Below are 17,746 nucleotides of genomic sequence, written 5' to 3'. Positions count from 1 at the left end.
GCACACAGTGGTGCAAATGTGGCTCCTGTGCAACACTCCTTCCTTGTGCACGCACTTGGATGCAAACAGCCCTTGTGCGAGCGCACGCCCCTTGTGCACAACCCGCTTCCTGCAACTGCACCCCTCGTGCGAATGCAATTCCCTCGTGCACAAAACCCCTGCGGAAACGCCCTTCACTTGTGCGCGCACGCACACACAGAGCAGGGTGCAGGAGGCAGCTCCGTGGTGCCGGGGCTCAGCACCCGGGGGTGCAGGAGCAGCTCCTGGGGGTGCGTCGCCCTCGCCGCCGCGCGCCCATGAATAATGCATGGCTGCAGGCCCCGGGCGCTGCCTCGCCGCCGCGCAGGACAAGGGCAGAATACCAAACGGGAGCCCCACAGGGCGGGCAGCCCCGGGGACACGGGCACACGGGGACACGCCGCTGCAACCCTCCTCTGAGCCTCAGTTTCCCCACGCGCCTCTGCTTGCTGTTGGGACGGCTCCGGCGGCGCTGGGCTCTCGCCTTGGGGCCACCCTGAGAGTCACTTCGGGCCCCCACGGAGCCCTGGTGATCCGGGGGGGACAAGAGCTCTCCCGTCCCCTTTTCAGGTGGATTTTATGGATTTTGGGTGGGCACCAAGCCCCAAGGGCTGGGCCACCTCGCATCCCTCCCACCCCAGGGACAGCGGGGGCACCGCGTCTCCGCCAGCCGCTGTCCCCCCCCCAGAGGTGACCTCCCTCCTGCAGCACCAGCTTCAGCGTGGGCCTTAGCTGATTTTTTTTAAGGGCATTTTATGTTTTCAAAGTCGCATAAATGCGAGCAGGGGAGGCTTTGGAGTGGCTCCTGATGTGCCTGCGGAGATGCCCGGTGCAGGGCTGGTGCCCCTGGAGGCTGGGGGTGCCCCACCAGCGAGGAATGGCCCCGGTCTGAACACCAGACGTGAGCCCGTCCCCAGGGCAGTGCCAAAGCCGCCCCCAGCCCCCCAGCACTGAAGTGTGCTGAGGAACGCTGCCGAAATGGAGCCAGGCCCTCAGTTTGGCAAAGAAAACCCCAATTTCCTTTCCAAACCCACCCCAAGCTTTGCCCACTTTGGGATCTGCTCCTGCTCCTGCTGGTGGGCGCTGGCAGCCCCCAGGACCCCCCAAAATCAGCTCCGGGCAGAGCCCCCCGAGTGGTGCAGAGCTCGCGTGGGGTCCTTCCCAGTTTGGGGAACGGGTGGAAGGAGGCAGGAGCTGTTCCAGCACGTGGAAAAAGCCATTTAGATAGTTTTATTTTTATTTTTTTCCTTGGGCAAAGTCATCTCAACGCAATCCACATCCTCTCTGAAGCTGTCTAGACTTTGATGAATTTAATTTTGCTAAAAAGAAAAAAAAAATCAGAATGAAATTTCCTTTGAAAGCGCTGGACTTTCCCATTCTGCCACTGCTGGGAGTGCTCACACGGAGCTGCCGCGGGCTGTGAGCGTGCAAGGCTGCGCGTGTGCAAGGCTGTGGGCGTGCAAGACCAAGCGGGGGAGGCCACAAGCGCGCACACCTGACGAAGTGCAATGCTGTGAGCACGCGGGGCTGCGGGTGTGCAAAGCTGCAAATGTGCAGCCCTGTACGTACAGAGAGGTGTGGGTGTGCGATGCTGCGCGTCTGCAAGGCTGCAAGCACGCAATCCTGCGTGTATGCAAAGCTGCAAGTGTGCAATGGTGTGTGCAAGGCTGCAAGTGAGCAAGGCTGCAAGTGTGCAACCCTGCACGGATGCAATGCTGTGTGCAGGGCTGCAAGCGCGCGATCCTGCATGTACGCAAGGCTGCAGGTGTGCAGTGCTGTGAGTGTGCAAGGCTGTGAGTGTGCAAGGCTGCGAGTGTGCAAGGCTGCGAGTGCACGGCCCTATGGCACCACAGCAGCCGCATCCCAGCACCAGGGCTGCGTCCCACAGCTCAGCCCTGCCTTTGGGGCACGGGGACCCTCGGGCGCTCCCCGAGGGCACAGCCACGGCCCCGGGGGACGCCGTCGCCTGTCCCCATCCCCTCTGGGGGAGGAGGGGGCGAGGAGACCCCCCCCGGGGACACGGAGCATCCTCAGGGTTTCCGAAGCAGCCCTCCAGGCTTTGCTTTGGGGCCAAATCCCCCAGCCCGAGGCTCTCCCCGTCCTCCGCAGGCGGCGAGCAACGGCTGCATTATTGATGCCGAGGCTGCGCCGCGCGCGCGGGAAATCAGGTCAGCCCCCCCTGCCCTCCCCCCTCCCGCAGCCCCCAAATCCCCCCCTTTTCCCCATCAGCATCCCTTTGACACACACGAAAAAAGCAGCAATCCCATCTCCCCTGGGCTGCCCTGCTTAAGAACAACAAAAGAGGGAAAAAAAAAACCACCGCCACCCCCAGCTCCCAGCCCGCCCGCGCCTCCCACCCCACTGGGGAGCAGGCAGCGGCCCCAAATCCCATCGCCTGGCCCTGGGCTGGGGCCGCGGGAGCAGGAGCAGCCCCCGGGGTCGGGGACGGCATGGGGGGACACCCCGTGTCCCCAGGGGGCTTCGTCCTCCTCGAGGGATCCCTCGAGGGATTCGCTCACCCCCTGCCCGCTGCGGTCCTGGCGAGCGCGGGAGGCGTGGGGGAAAAGAACCAGGCGAGCTCCGTGCCCCCCCTCGTAGTGCTTTGAATTTTTATTAAAACAACTGAGAAAAAAAAAAAAAAAACACATTTCCTCGGAGTACAACGATCCACGGGGATAGAAAAAGGCTGTGCCAGGCCACGGCCAAACCCATCTGAATTGCAGACGCGCTTCGTGCGGGGAGTCGCTACAAGGCAGCAGGCTGTTAAATAAAGAGGGTTTGGGGCACGCTCTGCCCGGGGGGCTGCAACTCCGTCCTGGGGGGGCGAGGGAGGAACTGGGGCGCTGGGAGCCCGCCGGGTCCCCACGGAGGGGCAGGAGTGGGGCCGGGGCCACGAGGACGCGCCAGGGACCTCGCTCAGGGGCTTCTCGCAGGGCAGCCGCAGCGCGGGCGGCCAGGGTTGGGGCCCACGGTGTGTTTTGGGGACGGGACCCCCAGTTTGCATGGGGAGGCAGGGCTGCAGGCGGCCAGGAGCCAGGCGTGGGGGGAGCAGCGGCCGGGGGCTGCGGAGGAGACGGGGGGGGGGGTCCCTGCGTGTGTCTGGGGGCGCCGGACCCGGCCGTCAGCTCCTGGTCCTGCTCACCCCGACGGGGAACGGGCAGGGTGCGGGGTGCGCTGCTGGGGGACCAGGAGGGCACGGAGCTGGGGCTGCTGCAGCTGCAGCGCCCAGGAAAGGCACAGAGGGGCTGAGGTGGGGGCACCTCGGCGGGGCGCAGCGGGCACCCGCTGCCTCCCCACAACCGAAGCCGGGGCCGCGATCACCCTCTGCCAGGATCCCGGCCGGCCGCAGCCCCGCCTCGACCCCAGGGAGAGCCCCCGGCCTCAGGCTGCCCCCGCTTGTCACAGTTTGCAGGGAAAAAAGGTCGCAGTTGGCCGGCACCAGCTGTTCTCCCGCTCCTCATCCCCTCCTGCATGCAGGGACGAGGAGGAGGAGGAGGAGGAGGAGGAGGAGGAGGAGGAGGTCTTCCTGCCCCTTCCTCCTCGCCCCAGCGCAGCAGCAGCCCTCAGCCTTCGCCCTCTCCCCCGCAGCTCCTCCACAAATCCTCCGTGCCAGCCTCCTGCCTCCGCCGGGCCCGCTGATTTACAGCCCTCCGCTGGCACCTGCTCGGGGCTGCTAATGGCAGCCCCGTCCCGCTCCTCCGCTGCGGCCCCGGCCCCGGCCTCGCGCTGCCGGGAAAAAGCCCGAAAGGCTGAGCCAAAATATAAGGGGGGGGGGGAACAAAAAAGGAAAAGGCAGGAGAGGCTGGAAAAAAACAAAAGCAGGGAGGGAGGAGGAGGAGGATCGGCAGACGCTGAGGTGGAGAACGTCGCAGTCCGGGGCGGGTGGCGGGACGCAGCCGCGGCGATGCCCGGTGCGGGCGCTGGGGCTGGAGAGCGGCGCGGGGCGGCCGGGCGCGTCCTAGAGCTCCTCGAAGAAGGCCACGCGGGACTTGGTGCTCTGTAGTGTGAGCTGCAAGAGAGCAGAGGGGAGACGGGGGTGACTCCCTCCTCCCGCCGGGCACGGGGCGGCCGCTGCCCCTCCGGAGACGCGGGGACGGCAGAAGCGGGGACGTCTCGCCGCGGCCTCGGCAAGCGCGGGCTGGCTGAAGGGTGCGGGGAAGGTTACGGGTTCTCACGTGGGGGTGCTCCCTGCTCTCCCCACAGGGCGAAGGGTGCTGAGGGGCTGCAGCAGCGGTGGAATTTGGGTGGCTGGAGAACGGGGTCCTGGAGGAAAGCACGGCCCCGACACCCACCCCGGAGCCATCCCAGAGCGGGGAGCTGAAGCTGCTCGTTCACCCCACGAGGACCCTGGAGCAAAGGCTCTGCAGCACCACGAAACTTGGCCCAGCAAAGCTTCTGGCAGGGCCAGCGAGGCTAAACTAAAAATAATGCTCTGCACGGGAGCCGCAGTCCCGTTCCCTAAAGGGCCAAAGGAGAGATGGGAGAAACACCCCCAGCCGAGAGGAGGAAACCCCCAGTATTTCAGGGTAACCCCCCACAGCAGCGCCCTGGGAGAAGCGCCACCTTCCCCCCAGCTGCTGAATCACCAGCCGCATGTGCCAAAGCAGCGAGCTAATTGCACGGGCTTCGTTTCAGCTGGATTAAGCAGCGTGCCTTCTGCCGGGGCCGCGCGTTTTGCTGAAGCAGGGATCCCGGGCTCGCCTTGCAGCCAGCTAAGCCCCACGGCAGCGCTGCCAAGCGCTTCCCCCTCCCCGCTCGCCCCGCTGTCCTTTCCTCGGTAATTCCTTCACAGCTCTAATGCCGTTCCGAAAATCTGTATTGCAGAGGCAATTTCTGCAGGGGCTTAACGCCCTTTACTGGAACAGGGCTGGCTCAGCTCCTCCTCAGCATCCCCCCGTCCCTCCAGCCTCCTCTCTGGAGCCGCAGCGCGCGCTTGCTTTTGGCCCTTCCAGCTGGGTCAAAAGCCAGAGAATTTGGGGTATAATGCCCGGGGGGATGCCACGGAGCCGGCAGCGACCTGGGCTCATCGCTGCCGGGCTGAGGTGGCCACAGCCACGCCAGGGGGGTGGAGGTGAGGCCAGGTGGGGCCGAGGAGGACGCTGAGCTCTCCCCTGCCTCCTTCCTACCGCCCCCGCTGCTCGGGTCACCTCTTCTGCGGGACGGGGGGAGAAGGGCAACGGTGCTGCTCCAAGCCCTGGCCACGGCTGTCGGGGGCTCGCGGTACCCGAGCCACCAAAGCCCAGCACGGGGACGCTCCTCCCACATCCTCCTGCTGCGAGCTCGGCGCTCTGCTGGCAGAGCACGAGCGTGTGAAGCCGGGGCTCTCGGAGCTGACGCCGCTGTGTGAGGGCAGAGCAACGAGGGGACAGGGCACAGGCGCAGGGGGAAGGAAGAGACGGAGGAAGAAGTCACAAATTAGCGACTTCTTGCCCAGGGGCTTCCACCCGTGGCCTTCCCTGCGCTGATCGCTGTTTGGGGGCTACGCGGGGAAACCGAGGCACGGGAGGAGCGAGGCAGCCGCGGCCAGGCAGGCAGCAGGAGAGGCAGGAGCCTGGCAGAGAGGGGTGCGATGAGACGTAAAAGAGAGGCACAGGCGGCTCGCGTGGTGCAGGAGGATTTCTTCCGCACGGCCCAGGCGGCTGGATCAGGAGAGGGAATTCAGATCGCTCCTGAGCGCACCCCGACTCCACCAGCGATGCTCTGCTGTGCCTGGAGGGAAAAACCCCCTCCTTTCCTTCCTTCCTTCCTTCCCTTTCCTGCTGCTTTTCACGCTGTTGAGCAGCTCCAGGCTGGCTCCCCAGGCCGGCAGAGCTCCGCTCCCTGCCCAGCAGCACCAGCAGCGCCCCGCTGACAAGGGAGCGGAGGCACCGGCCGCACATCGCTCGCGGCAGGCGCCGTGCCGCAGGGCTGCTCACCGCAGCTGCAGCCTGGCTGTGCGTGGCATGACAAGAGGCGAGGGCTGCGCCTGGGGAAGGAGGGCAGAGCCCCCCGGCACCACGACTCGCCCCACGGCGGGGTCCGGGCAGCGGCTGCGCGAGCCGGCGGGCGCGGGGAGCTCCGGAGCTGAGCTGGCATCGGTTGTGGCTGCGGCCACGAGCCCCAGGCAGCTCTTTGCAGGGAACCCCCTCCCTAACAGCAGGAGCCACCCGTTGGGTTCTCTTCCTTTTCTGCACCGGGACAGGCAAGCAAGGAGCGCAGCAGGAGGGACGCGATGGGGCTCGGGGACCTGCCCCCAGGGCGTGCAGGCAGCAGCGCAGGCAGCAGCGCAGGCAGCAGCCCCCTTTCCCTGCCCCGTTTGCTGGGGAAAGCCCCAGGCTGGCCCCCAGCACCTCCTGCCTGCCCAAACTGCCCCCAGCGCCCTGGCAGCAGCTCCACTCGCCCGCCAAGGAGCGCTGAGTGCCCACACGCGCACAGCAGCGCTGCGCAGGCGAGGCTGAGTGATTAGGAGCAAGTTACATTTTCGTCAGTGCAGAGAGGGGGAAAAAAAAAAATTGATTTACAAGCAGTATTATGATAATCTCCTTCCTGCAGGAGGGAGGGCGGGGTGGGCTCCACAATGCACTACCAGAGCCATCAAAGAAAATTTAGAGAGAGGGAGCGGGAGCGCAATTAAGCAGCCAGCGCTCAAATGAATCAAGAGGGGGAGAAGGGAACAGCCCCGCTCCCCGCAGCCCCGCGCTGGGCTTCTCAGAGCTCTGCCGTTACCCAGAGCTGCTGGACTCGTGCAAGAAAACAAACAGCAAGAGGAAAACCCGCTTGACAGCCGCTAACCCAGCAACCACGGGCGCAGCCCTTCTGCTGGCACAAAGGGGCAGAAGGCGCATGGGGTCCGGGCAGCCCCGGCCCCACACTGGGAGCAGGGGCAGGGGACGGCGGCCCCCAGGGGCTCGCCGTGTGCTCCCGGTGCTCAGCACTCTCCCAGCCCCGTGGTCTTTATTCCCCGGGCACGTTTTGCTGCTGCTGCTGCTGCGGGCAGGGAGCTGTAGTCCCTGCGAAATCGCAGCCCGAGTGCTGCATCCCGTAAATCCTCTTTACTGCCACCCCCGCTCCCCTCCGTGTCCTCTCCATCCCTGCCCACGTCCCCGGCGGCCAGCCGGATGGCTCGAGGATCACATCCCCTTTTTTTTTTTTTTTAGGGCCGAAGCTCCCCGTTCCCCCCGCACCCCTCGCCCTGCCTCCTCCTCCCACGCGGCCGCTGATTCTGTGCCGAGCGCGGGGCCCGGAGCACAACTTTCCCCCAGCCTCCACCGCTTTGATGAGCGCGCTTAAAAGGGAGAAGATGACACTCCCGTCGAAGGAAACACTTTTCAAAGGCTGCCACAAAAATAGCTGATAGGCCTGACGGCTGCTGGTTTCCTCTCGCTCCTTGTAAACAAGGGAAGGAGGCTGCTCTGTCCCAGTTTAGCTGCCGGGGAGTTTCACTTCCCGTCCCCGAGGCGCAGCAGCTCGCACCTCGCCTGCACCAGGGCAGGAATAAAAACCCAGCGGGGAGCTGGGCTCGCAGACACGGGGATGCAGGGGCAAGAGCCGTGCGGGATTCATCTCCCTTTCCTCCGGGATTTGGGGGAAAAGTGGTGCCTGGAGCGAAAACCTTCCTTTTGCTGGTCCCTTGCATCCCCCTGGGGGATGAGGCACGGCCCGGTCCTCCGGTGGCGAGGGCGGCGCTGGCCCCAAGGACCGAGCTCCAGCCCCAGAAAGGGACAAGCGCTGCATCCTACAAGTCGGCTTAAAAACCTAAAGGCAGCCCCGTGGGCAGCGGGAGCCCAGAGCCGCTCGTCGAAGGACCAGAGCGGTGCTCAAGGACACAGCCACTCGTCTGGGGAACAGGCACAGAGATCTGCTCCTTGCCCCGATACTTCCAAGGGCTTAAGTCACCGTAAATAAGCAGGACAACGCAAGAAGAAAGCAACCGGAAGGAAAGGCCGGGTTGTGCTCGCGTTTTGGAGCAGCAGCCTGTCCTGGGAGGCTTCCCCCACAGGGGCAGGCGGGGAAGAAGAGCTTTTTTTCCATGTTCTACCGCAGTCTGAGCGGCAAAACCCTCCTGAAGCCGAGCCAGCTGGAGCCGGCAGCGCCAGCCCCCGGCCGAGAGCGCTACAGAGAAAGCGGCTTCCAGATGAGGTGCTTGCGCTGTGCCCACAGAGCTCATAAAATAGGATTAGCATGTTAACCACGTAATTAAACACGAAAAAACTTAGCAGGCATCTTCAAAGGCAGGCAACAAAACCCAGAGGTCACTCAGCAGCGCTCGCTGTGCAGCTGGTTTAATTACGGGGGCTCCTTCCCGGCACCGCGCCCCTCTCAGCTGCCGCCCGATGCTTTTCACAACCTGCCAGGGCTCCAACGCCCCTCCCCGTGCCGTGCTCACCTGCAGACCTCACCCAAATTCGAGGTGTCGCGGAGCTCCCAGCGCCGATGGGGACGGGACAGGGGGCTCAACAACCGCCAGCCGGCCCCGCAGGGACACCCGGCCTCTCCCCGAAGCCGGCCAGCCCGAGGGGCACCGCTCGTTTTAGCTTCCTGCTCCTTTTTCCCCAGGGAACGCGTGGCGACGGGAGCAGCCCGTCTTGGGAACACCAGCAAGGTGCTGAAGCAACGGAGAGCTGGCACAAACCCCGCTGGCTGATTCACGGCGCTGCCTCGCAGTCCTGAGAGCACCGGCGGCTCGGGAACAGCACCAGCCCCGAGCGGTGCTGATCGCTTCTGGTCCTGGGCCAGGCAGAAGCCCGTGGCTGAAGCACCTTCCTGCCTCCGCTGTGGTGCCGGGAAGGTGCTCAGCAGCCAGGCCGCGTGTGCCTGATGCTCGGGCAGGGCTACGGAGGCCCTCAGGAACTTCTCACAAAGGCTTTTTCCAAGCACGTTTGCCACCTGCGCTCGGGAGCGCCGTCGCTGCAGCACCCTCCTTGTCTCATCCTTTAGTGCTACAAGTCAAAATCTGCCCGGCGCCGTCGGTGGGCAACACCACAGCCACGGAAGGAACGGAAAAGCTCCCCCAAACCCCTCTTCCCCGAGGGCACGCAAGCCCCCGGCTCAGCCAGGCTGGTCCTTGGAGGGCAGCGGCTCCAGGAAGACGAGAGGCGGCCGGCAGAGCAGGAAGGAGCAGCGTGGGGAGGAGGCGGGGGACCGGAGCGCCCCGCAGCGTGGCGGGGAAGGCAGGGCCGCCCTCGGGGTTCGGGAGGGACCCGCTAACAGCTCCGCCAGCAGCACACAGCTCCTCCAACCCCCAAGCCATCCCCCCGAAGCCAGAAACGCGCTCTTTGGGTCACTTAAAAAGGGCTGGCGGCCACGAGCAGAGGCTGCAGGGAATAACCCCGGGCCCTGGGAGACGGGCAGGAAACCTTTCCCATTTCCAGCACCTGCCGCTTCTCAGGGCTGGGGCCAGCGGGCGGGAGAGGAGAGCGCAGGGCTGCAAAGGGCTGCCTCGAGGGGTGGCAGCGGCCAACGCCACGCGCCGCCAGGCCCAAGCAGTACCTGCAGACGCTGCCTGTCCTCAGCTGCCGCCTGCACGCTGCTCTGGTGCTGCTCAGACAGGCAACGCGGGTCCCACAGCCACGTGCTGCCCTGCTCCGAGACGGGCTGGGGAAGTTTCAGCCTGCTACGCCAGCTCTGGCGGCAGCAGCGAGAGGAAATTGATGGGGCTTGTTTGGTTTTTTAAGCTCGTGAGTTCCTTTCTGCAGCAAGCAAGGGGGCAGGTCCTGCTTTACTTCGTTACGGAAACCTTCAAAGGCCCCCCCGTACCTCCAACGGATTCCCAGCCACAGGCAGCAGAGCAGAAGCAGGCGTGTTCAATTATTTAAGCATCTCTGCCTGCACTCCCCCACCGATGTTGCCAACTCAACTTCTGCCAAGAGAGATGCATCCCAGCGTGGAGGACCAGGTGCGAAAATGAATGCGGAGAAGCTGCGAACGCCTCTGACGGCGCGAGAGCCGGGCAGGGGGCCGCCCCCCGTCGGGTGGGCTGCGGGGAGGAGGGTGCGGGGGGCCGGGGTCACAGCGCACGGGGCGGCAGGAGCAGGGCCGGGGGCTGGCTCGAGCAGCGCGCACCGCGGGCAAGCTCATGCACGGGTTAGTGTGACAGCCGGTGACCCCCTCACCACACGCAGAGTACCTCGGAATAACCTACGTGGAAGTCTCAAATGCAGATAGGTCTTCTGCCCTGGGCTTGAGGCTAAACCAGCAAAATAAAACGGACACAAAAAAAAAATAATTCCTCTGTGATACGAGCAACGTCAGGTCGTTTGTGCAATCCGTACAGCGCTGAAGTGACCGACAGCTTCCCAGGAGCGGCAGGGGGCTGGCATTACCCAAGTATTCCTAAACCACCTGTCCGTCTCGGGCGTCCTCAATTTCCCTCTCCATCAGGACTGCAGGGACAAAAGCCCTCCTGACCTCCCGAAGGCACCAACAGAAGCGGGCTGTAATTTATTCCGACGCGCTTCGGTGGCGGGCTGTTATCTGAAAACCTCTGCTCCCGGGGCCGAGACGCCCGAGCCAGGCAGCCCCGGTCCCCTCCCGGAGGCAGGGGACAGGCCTGCAGCTCCTAAAGGGAGGCTGAGCGCGGCCCCAGCGACAGGGACGCTCCCCCGGCAGACGCCCGAACGCCTGCCTGCCGCCTCCGTTAAGTGAGACAAATGGGACCATCAGCTTTCTATTAACTCATCTCAAAAGCTACAGTCAGAGGCAAAAAGTTAGCGTTTGCTGTTTATACCGAGGGCTCTGAGTATGGGGACGTATCCCCACAGAGCCTAATGGGAGCAGAAAGGGTTTCAGATTCAACAGTGATTAAAGGGCCTGTGAAGATTTTTGTGCTCTCCCCTCTGGAGAGGCAGGAACCCAAACAGCACAAGGCTAGCACTGGGAAACCAGCGCTATCCACTAGGTTCATTTTCCTGCCCCAATTCAGCGATCACAAGCTCCCAGCCACGAGAGTCGGCACGAACTGATATTTTCGAACCCTTTCAGGCATTACTGCTCGCCGCTGAGACATGTTACCAGGCCAGGGTTTGTTCTGAAAACCCGTAACTGTTACCACAACCTGCACCCTGCCGCGCGTGCCGTACTGACTTCCGAAGCGCTCACAAGGACACTCGCGAGCAGAAACCCAGGGAAAAACCCTCTGCAGGCGACTGGAGCTGACCGCTAGGTCCCGCTGTACCAATTATGGATGCGTGCCCAGGCTCTCGTTAGAATGAACCCAGCTGGGAGAAGAGCAGAGCTACTCAACTAACGGAAGAGGACTGGATGTACAAATAACGAACCTTTCGTGTCGGGCCCTTCCAGGCGTGACTCCTGCGCTGGCAGACCCAGGCACCCCAACGTTTTGGCTAAGCATTAATCCCCGAAGCGTTTCTAGAGGCAGGTGGTTCCAGGGTGCGCAGCGCAGGGAGCGCGCACCCCACTCGAACCTTACCAGCAGCAGACTTTGCTGTTAGTACTTGCAGCTGCACTACAGGTTACTCGAGAACAGATTAAAAGAGAGGATGAAGCTCTTGGCTCTTTCTGCTCAGAGCTCATAAATCAGGAGTAGTTTCCCCCTTACTATTCCCTAGCCAAACTCAAAACTGCTTCCTTGCATTGCCCTTAGGGAATGGTTGCAATAGCCAGGAAGGGCTTTTCCCGTTCCTGATGTGACTGGGGCAGCAAATCCCTCCTACCAGCACCTCTGCATCGCTTTTGTTAAGGTTCAGCAGGACAGGCAAACCTCAAGACCGCCCCAGCCCTCCACAGAGCGCTGAGAAGACAGGGCTTGGTTGCAGCAAGAATGAAACCAGAGCCACCAGAAGCTGCGACTCCCTGCGCCCTGGTTCAAAGCTAAGCAGCCAGGGAAGAAAGCCTAGATCAAACAATTTTATTATAACAACGTGTGCAAAATAAAGGCAGGGTTATTTTGTTGTTTTTAAAGGATTTCATCAGGCGAGATACAAACTGGAGCCCTCCGATACCTTTTTAATAGTGTTGTGCTTGCTGTTGCCTCGGCTGGCGTTCTCGTTGTGCAATATATCCAGGGCTGTCTCTCTCTCCTTCAGCTTCAGCGCCTCGATTTCGGTCTTCAGCTCGTTCAGCTGCTCCTGCAGGTGCTTGCTTTTCTCCATGTACTCCACCCTAGCGCGCACAAAACAGAGCCGGGTCAGTGCTGGCTGGCTGCGCGTGGCGACACGACGCCGCGGCGGTCGGCGGCGGAACCGTAACAGGAAAACCCCGTCGTCACCACCCGCCGCGCGCGGAGCCGACACCACCAGGTCACGGCAGACACTGAACCACCCTCCGCAGCCATTCGTTCGGGATTCAGAAGAGAAGCCGGACGCCCGACCAAGAACTCTAAGTCGTGTTACTATAAAATAAATAACTAAAGCCAAGCTAGGGCTGCTGGAGGATTTTTGAGCGAAGCCGTGCCGTGACACAGATTTAGTATTATGCAGTTTCAGCCTAAAAGACACTGTTTTAAGCAGCACTGCTCTACTCCGCTGTCGTCCCATCCTCCCCTCCACCTCCAAGCCTAGCTCCCAGACTCACAAAGGCGCAAATCCCTTCGTGCCATTTTCCAGGAGGGACCTTGGTGTACTGCCTTCTCGTGTTTGAGAGGGATTTAATTTGTACGGGGTGTGGGAGCAAGCGCTCTCCCCAAAATATCAGGTACTTTTTAGACACACAGCATCCCTGAGAGAGAGAAAGGCCTCTCAAAAATAAAAAGAAAAAAAAAAAGGCACAAAAAACCTCTAGCCATTCTCAGGTCTCAGCCTTAACTGCCTTCCACAACGAAACATCTACTGGAGGAAAAAAAAAGACAAAAATCACACCATGCCAGCCTGTACTTGTGATTAAATACTGAGACCGAGGTCAAAGTACCAGCAGACTAACAAGAACCCTTTCAAAGTGCCAAAATTTGTAGCAAGGCTTATCTCAGCATCCGAGGAATGAGAGCACTCCTGGAGAAGCCAGCGAAAGCATGCTACTGCTTTTATCGTTTGGCAGAGCCGAGATCCTCCTGCTCAGAAGAGTGGGATGACCTAGTTAGCAACCTCGGCACAGAACCAGGAATTAGTGGGGTATTTTCAGCTTCTACATTTTTCCTTTTGGCTTTAGGAAAAGTTTTTAACCCCTGCCCCTAGAGTAGCGGCCTGCTCTCTTACACGCGGGAGAGGGAACTGACCAGGGGCAGAAAAAGCCACCCGGTGGGATGCGGGGTGTTTCATTGCAGCGCCGGGAAGTTACGGCCGCAGCGTTGTGGCAGGGCCCTTCTAGCTTTGATCTCCTATCCCGTCAATGAACAAAGCACATTATTACTACAGAGATTAAAATCTGATCTGCTTTGATTTCTGCTAAATTTGTAATTTCGAAGGCTACATTTACACCCTCAGGAAAACACAAGATCAAAGCTCATAATCACATCCAAACTTGCTTGCGTACACTTTTTATATAGAAACATGCCACAGATTCAAAGAGAAAGGGGTTAAAGCCCCAGTGCAGGACCGCAGCTTCCTCAACGTGGCCTGGACACATTGCAAACACCCAAGCGCCAGCCTGCAATAGCCCAGCGTGCCAGCAACCACACTGCTGTTAACTCTTTCTACCAAGATGGATAATTAAAGCCTAAATGAGAGCTGGGTTAACCGCCCGGACAGGAATCATCCCCTTGCAGGGCTCAGCACTCTTAAACTTGCCTTGAATCGGGCAGGAGAGGTGCAACTGTGACACCAGGTCCCCGTCTCCCCTGAGAGAAGGCCAACCAGCAGCTGAGTCGTACTCAGCAGTTACAAATGACCTGGGGAATGAGAACCCAAAAGCCTTCTCCCTCCTTCCCTTTATGCTGGAGCTCTTCTGAACGACATAAAAGCCACGTTCGGCTCCGGTACGATTCCCCTTGCCGCAGAGGGAAGGCAGCGGTAACCGAACCCAGCCCTGGCCCGGCCTGGCAGCACGCCACCTACTTCTCTTTCTCAATTTCCATGGAAAGCCTCTTCATGTCCGTATCCTTGAAGTCGAAGGACAGGCTCTCGCTGATGAGGTTGAAGCTCGGCAGGTCCGTGGGCAGCGCTGTCGTACTGGAGTTCATGGACTGCTGCGGAGGGAGAGGACAAGTTAATCGCTTGTGGCCCCACGTGAGTGCTCCTATAGCAAGCGTTCTGTAACAGAGGTAAAACCGGAGCAACGCCTCAAGACACAGCACAGGGTGCTGCTTCCTAACGCTTTAATAAGGTCCTAGTTACCCCCACGGGTAATAGTGTACTCTCCCTGGAGTGGCACTCAACTGGAAGGACCACCCCGGTGCACCGTGGCCCACCAGCACCACTTTCCGAACCAGCCTCAAACTTCCCGGAGGAAGGGCGAAGCGGCTCTTTGCCAGCTGGCGAGCTTTTCGTGCGGAAGGTGGCAAGTGCTGCAAAGCCCTGCAGCAGCAGAGCAGCAAACAAGCCGCGTCTCAAGCACCAGGCAGGGCCCACACATCCCCTTGCTCCATTCCCCATTTGCTCCTCAAGGAGCTATTGCTCCTGCGGGTTCCCGCTCTTTGCGGCAGTAAAGCGGAGACGAAACCTCCTGCCTTCAAAATCTAACGACAAAACTTTGTAAAAATCGAGGTTTTATCACCGCTGCGTCACTGAAAGCAACGCCGGACAGAAGCTGCCTCTTGGGAGACGTTGGCAGCTTCTTAACATTAAATCTAGTTTTCGAAGTGCAAGCTATGAACAGGGGCAACGTGAGACAGACCCCGTGTGACCAGAGTCCCGTGCTCCAGCGCTCCCCGCAGCGTGGTCAACGAAGAACCTCATGCCAAAGGTTAACTTAGGATGCAATTCCAGGGCAGTCCACAGATGCACCGCTATTTTTTTTTTTTTTTAAACCTTCACAGTAACTAACAGCTCCGAGTGTTTCGGAACCACTGCTAGACCCAGTTGGAAGCGCAGAGATAACATCAGGAACCGCTCAAATTGCACGCAGATGAAGATTTGGGACTTCCCTGCTTCGAAGTACTGCGATGCCTCCACCTGACACGCACCGCCCCGGCTCTCCACTTTTATCCTCACCTTAAAAAAACGACCCTTCTCTCCGTCAAAAACCCTGTCACACCTCTAATAAATGGGCTCGTTACCGGCGCAGGAAGAACAGCCTGACTCAAATCATCACTCCCCTCCTGCAATATGTTAGATGAGGTCGCGAGCAGCAGCACACGTCAAGGGTGGCAGAGCAGCTTCAGGCGGCAGACTGCACGCGTGGAGCTGAGTCAGACCCGCCGCCGGCGTGCCCGGCCCGCTGGCATTTGGGGTAGGAGCAATACAGCCCAGCATCCAAAGGTCGCCCAGCTCTCTGCTAGACGCCCCGTCCCGCTTTAAGGGATTCCTGTAAGGAAGACGTGCCCCAGCCGGGCTGGATTCGCGGAGCGGCAGGAGGTGGCACCGCGCAGACAGGCTGGGCGGGCAGCACACACCGAAAGCTGGGAGGATGGTCCTCACGCAGAGGGTATTTGCCCCCAGAACCTCGAGCGCTGGCTGGTTATTTCTTTTCCGTGTTTCTTCTGTGCGGGATACTCCGGGGACTGTTTGCAGCCAGCTCCACTTCGGCCAGAACCAGCAGCGCTGGAGCCGTGACAGATTTACTCGCGCAGTAACCTGCCTCCTCCCCCACCGCCAGCCCGGAATTCACAAGCAGCCGAGGCTCGTCCCTGCTCCCGGACAAACCGGGGAGCGACGACATTTCATTTACCCTGCAGAGCCCGAGCCGAAAGGCAAACACCTCGTACAAGCGTAAACAAGGAGGCAACTAGAACTGCACTGCCTGGCTGGCGTCTCGCGGCTAAGCCAGACTTTAAGCTACAAGGAAAATACCGATCCCTACTCCCCACGGCAGCAGCTGCTGCCACGGAACACGGCCACATCGGAGCATTGATTCCGGACACTGAAAGGGATTCTGGCTGAAAGGGACAGCCGAGTACCGAAATCCCTATCTCTAAGGAAAGGGGACAGACCTGCCAAGGCACCCGACCGATTTAAATACTTGCATCCCATCGACATTCAGGTCCCTTCGCTATAAGGCCCGCAGGGGGTTGCAAAAACGTTCCCACGTGAGGTTCTACGGTCTCCGATGTGCAGGGGAGCCAGGAGCATCCAAACCGCCCTGCTGGCCTTAAAACAGCCTTTAACAATTTTTCTGCACATGCTTGTTCTACGTTTAAAAACAAACAACACACACACACACAACCCCAGCCAACAGCACTAAGAGTTGAGCGGGATCTTCAGCTGCTGCAATCATTAAGCCCGGAAGCCAATTTGTCAGGGTTACTACAGCCACTGCCTCCCCTTTCCTCAGCACAGCTCTTTCATGAAGCAACAAGAAAAAAAAAATGATGGAGAAGTAAGAGAGCAGCAGCGGGGAGGCAGAGTAAGGAGAGAGCGAAGGCAGAGCAGACGGAGCGCTTTCAAAGGCACGGGCTTAGCAGCTGGAGCAGAGCAGTCCCCCACCAGCCGCAGGGAGGATGGGCAAGCCGTGCACGAGGCACAGGGATTTTTAATCAAGGGGACAGGGGGTGTCACCGGGGCACGGGATGCCAGAGGGGACACAGAGCTTTTCCCCGGTGTTCCCTCACCTGGAACAAAACGCATAACCCTGTTATTCCATTAAAGCAATTTCCCTCAGTTAATAGAGGCAAGCACCACGCTGACAGCGGTCATCCCTCTGGGGAGCGGAGCAAACGAGCTGGACGACATGAAGGAAGCACAGAGCAAGCCATGTCACGAGGCTTCCCCCGCAGGGAGAGCTTCTCTTGCTGCCACCGCCTTCACTTTGCTACTCGAGGATTTGGGCAAGCCCAAGACAGGCGCTTAGTACTTCAAGAGACTCACAGAAGAGATGACTGCCTTTAGTCTTGCTCTGAGTGGTACCTGAATGGCAATGAAGAAGGCAAAAGAGACGCTGCCAAGTCAGTAAAGAATGAATTGTTCTCTCAGCCCTGCTGGCCTGAGACTCAGATTCACTTTTTTTTTCTTCCTCATGCATCATCCACCTGCACCATCACAAAAGCAGTTTGGGCTTCAAGGACTAAGAAGACACCTAAACAAGCTTTAAAAAGCCAGTACGGGAGACTGGAAAATTACCAAAGAGAAACTTTAACTGCTTCTTGTCGTTTCTGCAACACATCCATCCACGCCTCCCTTCCTCCCGTTCCCCGGGAGGGAAGTTCTGCCTTGCTCTCTGTGCCGGGGGACTAGAGCACAAGTGCTGGGACAACAGAAAAGAACAAGCTCAGCGTTACGCCCTCATTAAGGGAGAGAGGAGCCGGAGCGCAGTGCTGTTTGGCAGAGCTGCCATTCACCTGAGGGACACAAGCCTCCCAGCAGCAGCTTTCAAAACCCTTCATCCCTCGGGGCGCTCCGGGCTGGCTCTCTCCCTCCTTACTGCGCCTGCCCCGCCGGGTCCCTCCGTGCCAAAGCGTGCGCAGGAGCGGCGCCTGGGCACATCGCGCCCGACCGTCCCCACGCACGCGGGCGGCAGAGCGAGGAGAGATGCCACACGGGAAGAGAGGAGCGAGACAGGCGTGACAAGGGATGGGGAGAGGGCGCTTCCCGCGGCAGGGCCCGGCGAGGCGCTGTCACACGGACACGGGTACAGCAGGCACATTCGCAGCCTGCTGACCTTGGAAAAACAACAGTCCGTGCGACAGAGCGCTGATCCCAGAGCTGGGAGAGGGACTGGGGAGCGGCTGCTGGGCGAGGGGACTCTGCCACCTAGCTGGGGAGGG

The 17,746-nt window shown here is 60.5% G+C and overlaps 1 protein-coding gene across 5 annotated transcripts in view; it reads right to left on the bottom strand.

Annotated features, from left to right (window-relative positions):
• Positions 1-2,612: 2,612 nt before the first annotated feature.
• NF2 (NF2, moesin-ezrin-radixin like (MERLIN) tumor suppressor) overlaps positions 2,613-17,746 on the bottom strand; it is a 40,695-nt gene continuing 25,561 nt past the window's right edge. Inside the window, exons 14-17 of one of the 5 annotated variants that reach the window (XM_080560238.1) lie at positions 13,944-14,074; positions 11,958-12,117; positions 10,124-10,183; positions 2,613-4,027 (exon numbers count right to left, since the gene is read on the bottom strand). In XM_080560238.1, the coding sequence (XP_080416364.1) occupies positions 10,148-10,183; positions 11,958-12,117; positions 13,944-14,074 (327 nt within the window). In that variant the 3' untranslated portion in view covers positions 2,613-4,027; positions 10,124-10,147. The remainder of the gene's footprint in view (positions 4,028-10,123; positions 10,184-11,957; positions 12,118-13,943; positions 14,075-17,746) is intronic. The other 4 variants (XM_080560237.1, XM_080560239.1, XM_080560235.1 and 1 more) reach the window with 4 other exon arrangements.

This window comes from Anser brachyrhynchus (assembly GCF_964034855.1).
Source record: "Anser brachyrhynchus genome assembly, chromosome: 17".
NCBI classification, from domain to species: Eukaryota; Metazoa; Chordata; class Aves; order Anseriformes; family Anatidae; genus Anser; species Anser brachyrhynchus.
The sequence above is the reverse complement of the archived record's forward strand: the minus strand, read 5'-3'. Positions and strand labels throughout refer to the sequence as shown.